We start from the raw sequence: 7,980 nt of genomic DNA on the forward strand, positions 1-7,980 counted from the left end.
TGTACTACTTCCGTTTTCCGGTTTCAAACTAGGTTTACGGTATCTGCCGCCTCCACCAGGCAGGAGGACGAAACTACAGCGTCATGCTGCTTTAACACCAGTTACACGTCAGAGATCAAAGCGTCATCAGGAGAACCAGTGGTTCTGTGTCCTGCTCCTCCTCCCTGACTCCTTAAGGCCGATAAAAATCTAACATTATTTGTAACAAATACTTTAGAGTAGTTTTGTATTTAAAATACTCAAAATACTTTCTCCACAAATCAAAAAACAGTTCACGAGTTCGACCAACGACGACTGTCGGGAAGAATCAGAATCAGAATCAGAATCAGAATTATTTTATTTGCCTTGGTGTCATTGGTGCACATAAAACAACAATATAAAAACAACAATACATAACAAAATAGAATAAAAATATATGCAGATATATAAGGAGGCGAATCCACCAGCTTATGCTCCACCCAGCTGAAGATCTTGGCCTGGTGGCAGGAAGTGACACGGCTTCCTCCAACCTCCAAGATGAAGAGGAAGATGAAGAGGAAGATGTCCAGGAACGACAGATCACGAGCCACAGCAAAGAGGAGGTAGAGACCCTTGGTTTCTGGAGGACACCAGAGAAGACCTGCTTCCTCTTCACCCCCCCCCCCCCCCCCTCAGCTCCGGTTGAGAGACTGTTCTCGTTTGCAGGAACAATATTAATAATAATAATATTCCATCCTCAAAGGCGGTTAACACCAGAAATATTTAAAAACTTAGTTGTTCTAAAAGGCAACTGAACTCAGTGGTTGGGTCACAAGAACCAAAATGGAAGGATTATTATGTCATAAGGATGTTTGTGTGAACCTGTATGAGACATTAACACTGTGATATGGAACTGTGTGGCCGACCATGCCACTGGCCAAGGTACAGTACAAGAGAAGGAAGTACCTGTTCACTTTTGTATTGATTTACTATTTACCTTTTATTTGTATTAATTTGTCTGTGCAGAACTTGATGTACAGTAATTTAGTTAGGCTCTTAACCTGTGTACAACTGGTTTTAATTCTATATTTTGCTTTTATAGTATACATGCCCTAATTTGTGGAGCCATTCATATGTGATGAATATTTTCTTGTTGATACAAAGCCAAAGTTTATGGGCTGTTAAGTCCCATTAATAAAAAAATATATATACATAATCAATCAAGTTGTTGTCTTTAAATAGCTTCTCTTAGTTACACTGACATTCTGTGACCTTTTTGTGGGTTCACCAGAGCTTTGTGTTCATTATATAATAATATAATTACATCGCCCAAACCTGAATGCGCTGCTATACCAAATTGTGAGAAAACAGAAAATCCAGAAAAAGTATTTCCTATATTTTAAATACATTTTCTGGCACCAGTATTTTGTATTTTATTTTAATACATTTATTTGAGGGGTATTTTGTATTTTGTATCAAATTACATTTTGATGTATTTTTGCCCATCTCTGACTGCTGGTATCATGAGGAGCTACCTGCTCCTCCTTCCTGACTCCTTCTAGTCCTGCTCCTCCTCACTGCTGGTAGCATGAGGAGCTACCTGCTCCTCCTTCCTGACTCCTTCTAGTTCTGTGTCTTGCTCCTCCTCACTGCTGGTATCATGAGGAGCTACCTGCTCCTCCTTCCTGACTCCTTCTAGTTCTGGGTTCTGCTCCTCCTCACTGCTGGTAGCATGAGGAGCTACCTGCTCCTCCTTCCTGACTCCTTCTAGTTCTGTGTCCTGCTCCTCCTCACTGCTGGTAGCATGAGGAGCTACCTGCTGCTCCTCCTTCCTGACTCCTTCTAGTTCTGTGTCCTGCTCCTCCTCACTGCTGGTAGCATGAGGAGCTACCTGCTCCTCCTTCCTGACTCCTTCTAGTCCTGCTCCTCCTCACTGCTGGTAGCATGAGGAGCTACCTGCTCCTCCTTCCTGACTCCTTCTAGTTCTGTGTCTTGCTCCTCCTCACTGCTGGTAGCATGAGGAGCTACCTGCTCCTCCTTCCTGACTCCTTCTAGTTCTGGGTCCAACACAGACCAACACGTCCACTCGCTCACTGTGAAGGAGACACACAGTTTCCTGCTGGATTCTCACATTTCACTCGGAGGCTGCAGGAAAAGTTCCAGACTCTGACTCAGACATTGTAAGTTCAGTTGTGTGTCAGTTCAGTTGTGTGTCAGTTCAGTTGTGTTTCAGTTCAGTTGTGTGTCAGTTCAGTTGTGTTTCAGTTCAATTGTGTTTCAGTTCAGTTGTGTTTCAGTTCAGTTGTGTGTCAGTATGACACAGTCAGAGCTCAACACATTGATACACTAAGTTTTACTACACATGAAACCACTTCATCGCTCAGACAGAAGTAATGACCGTTTGTGGCTGCAGGGGGCGCTGCTCAGAAACAGCAGCAAAGTGCTGTTCAAAGATTCTATGGGTTTCATATAAAGATGCTCTTTCCTTTTAAAGTGACAGTGTCTCAGGAGGACATTAATAAATCAATGAAGAAAAAACACAGCTCATGCGTCAGAACTTTAATTTGATAAAACTGAATTATCACCCACATTAGTGTCGGCGTTAATCCAGCATTTCATTAATGACTATTTACAGGAGGTCAAACTGATTTACTCCCGACACACAATCCCCACACGGTTTCTTCAATTAGCTCAGAACAAAAATAGTGAGAATTTACTTTTTATTCATCTTCTCTTACAAGATCCAGATCCTTAAATAAAATATGGAGAGGGGAGGGATTGAAACAAAAACACAGATGCATATCCCAGCCCCTCTTTGAAATCTGTAACGTGACTGAAAGGCGTTTCCTGTTGAAACAAGTCAAGGAGCTGTTGGTACTCTCCTTCAGTCGACTGTTCGCCAGCGCTTGAGTTTCCTTTTCAAAACCAGCTCCAGTTCAGAATCAGATTCTTTCTAAAACTGATCCAAACAATGAAAAATCCATGAACTCAAAGCGATAAACCTTGGATTTTGGAAAAGTAAAAATGTGTTGTACAGTCATGTCCTGGGTCTATTTCTTCTTTTTCTTGCTCTTCTTCCCCCCCTCCCCCTGCTGAGAGCTGCTCTCTCCTCCCCCACTCTTCTGGGTCCGAGTCTTTAGTTTAGGGATCATCTCCGCAACGTAGAACATCACATCTTTACCTGAGGAGACAAAACACATCACATCTTTACCTGAGGAAATAAGAAAAAAAATCGAAGCACATTTCAACAACACATTTTCTGTTTTTCCAGCTTTGTTCCTTAAAATCGGAAAAACTCCTCTTCCCAAATTAAACTGTTAAGGATCCTTCAGACTCAACAACAACAGAAACATGTGGAAACATCCAGGTGAGGGGCAGAGCCTGTAGAGCAGCAGGGGCGGAGCCTGTAGAGCAGCAGGAGGCGGGACATGACGTATAGAGATCAGTGTTGTTGTTTCCAGCTCCTCCACACAGCGTCGGTCCTCATCACCAGAAGATCTGGAACCTCCTCGTGTTTCCAAGTAGGGATGCACCGATCCGATATTTGTATCGGTATCGGTACCGATATTGAAGAAATTTCTAGATCGGGTATCGGTGACAATGAGCCGATCCATATCGGCTGATCTATTCAGAGTAATTCTATGCTGTGCGCTGTGAGTGACGTCATACGCAAGCAACACGCCGTGCGGAGCCTAGCAGCTGACTTAGAACTGGTGTGGACCAGGGGAATCCGACTGTTTAATTAGTATCGGTATCGGATCGGTATCGGCCGATACTAAACCTCAGATATCGGTATCGGTATCGGTGGTGAAAAAAGCGGATCGGTGCATCCCTATTTCCAAGTGGACGTCTTCGTCTTCTCCGTGTCCGGCTCCTCTTCTTCATCCTGAGATCTTTGTGTTCTTCCAGTTTCACGTCACGTGTTAGAAACCTCGTCCACACGTCCACTCGCTCACTGGGAAGCTTCCACACGTTGTCCTGCTGGTTCCTCACATGGACTCACACTCACACTCACACTTCCAGTGTAGGACTTACGGGAGCTGAACTTGTCCTGACAGAGACAACCATCTTCCTGCTTCAGCTGAACTCTGACACGACCTCTGAACTGGACGTCCCGGTTCCACTCCCTGGGATGCATTTTGTTCTGTAAGACACACACACGGCATCATACGATAGTATAATGATCGTACATCATTTATGAACTTGTTCCTTGACGTGGTGTGTGTGTGTGTGAGTGTTCACCTCCATGTAGACGTTCATGCCAGCAGCCGTCAGGACGTCTCGGATCTCCGTGCAGGACGGATTCTCCACAGCCTGCAACAAACGACAGGATCTTCATTCACTGATCATCAGCTTCCCTCAGCTGAGTGAGACCAGGCACCACACACTGAACCTGTCACTGAGTCTGTGTGAAAGCTACAAATGTGTCAGATGTAGGTCACCTTCTCTGCTGGGATCCTGCGTCCCTCAGCCAGCGTCTTCTTGTTGTTGATGTAAACTGGGTAGAGACAGACGAACCTGAAACACAGACCACACCGCTTCAGGAAGTGCAACACTACTCGTTCACATTTACAGGAAAAAATAATAATGACAAGACGCTACATTTACAGTGTAGATGTAACTGTGACCATGGAGAGAGAGCATGTGCAAGGTCCACAGCTGTTTTCAGACATGCACTACGTTCAGTTTGTTTTTCACACATGAACAAGACAGCAGCTGATTCTCTGCTCAGGCGTGTTCAACAGAGGGGGGGGGGGGCGTGTTAGCAACGACGTCTTCAGATCCTGTGGAGGATCTCCTGTCTTTTCTAACCTGGACTCCTCCAGGACTTCCTGCTGACTCTGTACTCGGGGCTGGCAGGAGGAACTCCAGAGAGTCCGGAGTCTCTCAGACCTTCTCCTTCTGGAACACAGCTCCTCCAGAGAGAGTCCGGAGTCTCTCAGACCTTTTCCTTCTGGAACACAGCTCCTCCAGAGAAGGTCCGGACTCTCTCAGACCTTCTCCTTCTGGAACACAGCTCCTCCAGAGAAGGTCCGGACTCTCTCAGACCTTCTCCTTCTGGAACACAGCTCCTCTAGAGAAGGTCCGGAGTCTCTCAGACCTTTTCCTTCTGGACCACAGCTCCTCCAGAGAGAGTCCGGAGTCTCTCAGACCTTTTCCTTCTGGAACACAGCTCCTCCAGAGAAGGTCCGGACTCTCTCAGACCTTCTCCTTCTGGAACACAGCTCCTCCAGAGAAGGTCCGGACTCTCTCAGACCTTCTCCTTCTGGAACACAGCTCCTCCAGAGAAGGTCCGGACTCTCTCAGACCTTTTCCTTCTGGAACACAGCTCCTCCAGAGAGAGTCCGGAGTCTCTCAGACCTTCTCCTTCTGGAACACAGCTCCTCCAGAGAGAGTCCGGACTCTCTCAGACCTTTTCCTTCTGGAACACAGCTCCTCCAGAGAAGGTCCGAACTCTCTCAGACCTTCTCCTTCTGGAACACAGCTCCTCCAGAGAGAGTCCGGAGTCTCTCAGCGCTTCTCCTTCTGGAACACAGCTCCTCCAGAGAAGGTCCGGAGTCTCTCAGACCTTTTCCTTCTGGAACACAGCTCCTCCAGAGAGAGTCCGGAGTCTCTCAGACCTTTTCCTTCTGGAACACAGCTCCTCCAGAGAGAGTCCGGAGTCTCTCAGACCTTTTCCTTCTGGACCACAGCTCCTCCAGAGAAGGTCCGGAGTCTCTCTGACCTTCTCCTTCTGGAACACAGCTCCTCCAGAGAGAGTCCGGACTCTCTCAGACCTTTTCCTTCTGGAACACAGCTCCTCCAGAGAAGGTCCGGAGTCTCTCTGACCTTCTCCTTCTGGAAACCAGCTCCTCCAGAGAGAGTCCGGAGTCTCTCAGACCTTTTCCTTCTGGAACACAGCTCCTCCAGAGAGAGTCCGGACTGTCTCTGACCTTCTCCTTCTGGAACACAGCTCCTCCAGAGAAGGTCCGGACTCTCTCAGACCTTCTCCTTCTGGAACACAGCTCCTCTAGAGAAGGTCCGGACTCTCTCAGACCTTTTCCTTCTGGAACACAGCTCCTCCAGAGAAGGTCCGGACTCTCTCAGACCTTCTCCTTGTGGAACACAGCTCCTCCAGAGAGAGTCCGGAGTCTCTCAGACCTTCTCCTTCTGGAACACAGCTCCTCCAGAGAAGGTCCGGAGTCTCTATGACCTTCTCCTTCTGGAACACAGCTCCTCCAGAGAAGGTCCGGAGTCGGGTCAGAGAACAGCTGAGGTTCAGATGAACCTTTAAATTAAACTGAACCAACAGAAAACACTGAGCTTCATCAGGATAAATGAATCCATTGATAATGTCATTAATGTCATGATGTGAACATCAGCCTGAAAACAAAGCTTCAGGACAAACTGACACCAACAGGTCATGGAACCGGAAGTGGAGGAACACGTCATGCTAAAGGACCAGACTTCGTACACAAACTACCGCGTTTAACATCAAAGGGTTTTGCTAAACACGTCGTAAATCTGGACTTAAAGATAAACGGGTGACCATTTATCACGAGACGGGGAATGACTTAAAGTAAGTTAGTTAGTTATTAACTCTCACTACCCAGCATGCACCGCCGTTCACATCCGCGTCAGTCTTCAAAACCAAACCGGTGTTTTCTTTCTAGATTAAAACATATAAATACAAATATAACGGAGCCGAGTTGAAGCAGAAAACACGAGATAACAAACTGGAGCACGCTAATAAATCAAAACACGTGATATCAACAGACAAGCAAGTTGACCTTAAATTCACAAATGTGCTGTAGGAGCTTCGCACTGTTAGCTTAGCCTCACTCGGCTAAAGGCTAGCTCTGTTAACTTAGCCTCACTCGGCTAAAGGCTAGCTCTGAACCGGAACTCACCTCAACTTGTCGGCGGGATTCTGTGTTAAATGAGCCATTTAGAAGCTGTAATATATCCTGAGATTAATAAACATATGTTTCTCCGTCGGTGAGTCTCTGCTGCTCAGTGGACAACAGACCACGTGATGCTGCTTCTTCTTCTTCGGATTGTAGCAGATTTAGACGCTTCAGTGACGTGTTGCTGCCCCCTTCTGGTTGTTAATAAAATAATCATTTGACGCTCATATAATACAAAGCTGAGTAAAGTGAGGGAACTTAAATGTTCACAGTGTAAAGTTCAACCTCAGAGATCAAAGTGTCCATCAGAAGAACCAGCAGGTGAAGTGAAGTCATCAAGACCATGTGTGATAGAAGTTCTCCCTTCATGTTTCTGAGCAGTGTCTTATTGTTCTGTATTAAATCCAGTAGTAAGAATCCAGTCAATTATTATCAATCAAATTGTATCTGTAGAGCTCACAGGTCCCAGTTTGTCTCCTGGTCTTCAACAAGGTGAGACGTCCTCTGTCCTCAACAAGAGTCAAACTACTGAGACCTGTAACAGGTGAAGAAGGTAGAAACCTCAGAGAGACACATGTGAGGACCCGTCTCCAGGAGACACATGTGAGGACCCAGGAGACACGTGTGAGGACCTGTCTCCAGGACGGAGACACATGTGAGGACCCGTCTCCAGGACGGACACGAGTCCAGCAGATGTCCCGTGGAACAGAGGACATCAGAGAGATCAGAGTCTTCACAGCCTTGATTAGAATAAACAGTTTGTAGAATAACTGAAGGTCAATGAACTGATGGATTATTGACAGTAACGGTCGAGTCTCTGAGGATAAATATTATATATCAAGCAGTCTGGTTGTGATCATAGTCCACCATCAGGATCAGGAACCACCATCAGGATCAGGACCCACCATCAGGATCAGGACCCACCATTAAGATCAGACGCCACTATCGTCCACAGTCATTGTCCACTGCCGCCATCAGGATCCATCATCAGCTGCCACCATGATCACGATCTCTGATTCTCGATTAGTATCTTTGATGAGATAATAATGGAGAAGCTGGAAAGAAGCTCCATGTGTCATGTGACCCGACCTTCTAGACCTACAGCAGCAGAACTGAGATCAGGTCTAAGACAAAC

At 46.3% G+C, this 7,980-nt stretch overlaps 1 protein-coding gene across 1 annotated transcript; it reads right to left on the reverse strand.

Annotated features, from left to right (window-relative positions):
* Positions 1 to 2,502: 2,502 nt before the first annotated feature.
* Positions 2,503 to 6,990, reverse strand: srp19 (signal recognition particle 19). The gene is made up of 5 exons (XM_061087124.1): positions 6,849 to 6,990; positions 4,401 to 4,476; positions 4,201 to 4,272; positions 3,994 to 4,102; positions 2,503 to 3,139 (listed from the first exon to the last, which is right to left on the reverse strand). Exons 1-5 carry the CDS (start codon positions 6,884 to 6,886, stop codon positions 3,009 to 3,011), a joined length of 426 nt encoding a protein of 141 aa, XP_060943107.1. The 5' UTR covers positions 6,887 to 6,990; the 3' UTR covers positions 2,503 to 3,008.
* Positions 6,991 to 7,980: the final 990 nt, after the last annotated feature.

Source organism: Limanda limanda, chromosome 15 (assembly GCF_963576545.1).
Source record: "Limanda limanda chromosome 15, fLimLim1.1, whole genome shotgun sequence".
Taxonomy (NCBI): Eukaryota; Metazoa; Chordata; class Actinopteri; order Pleuronectiformes; family Pleuronectidae; genus Limanda; species Limanda limanda.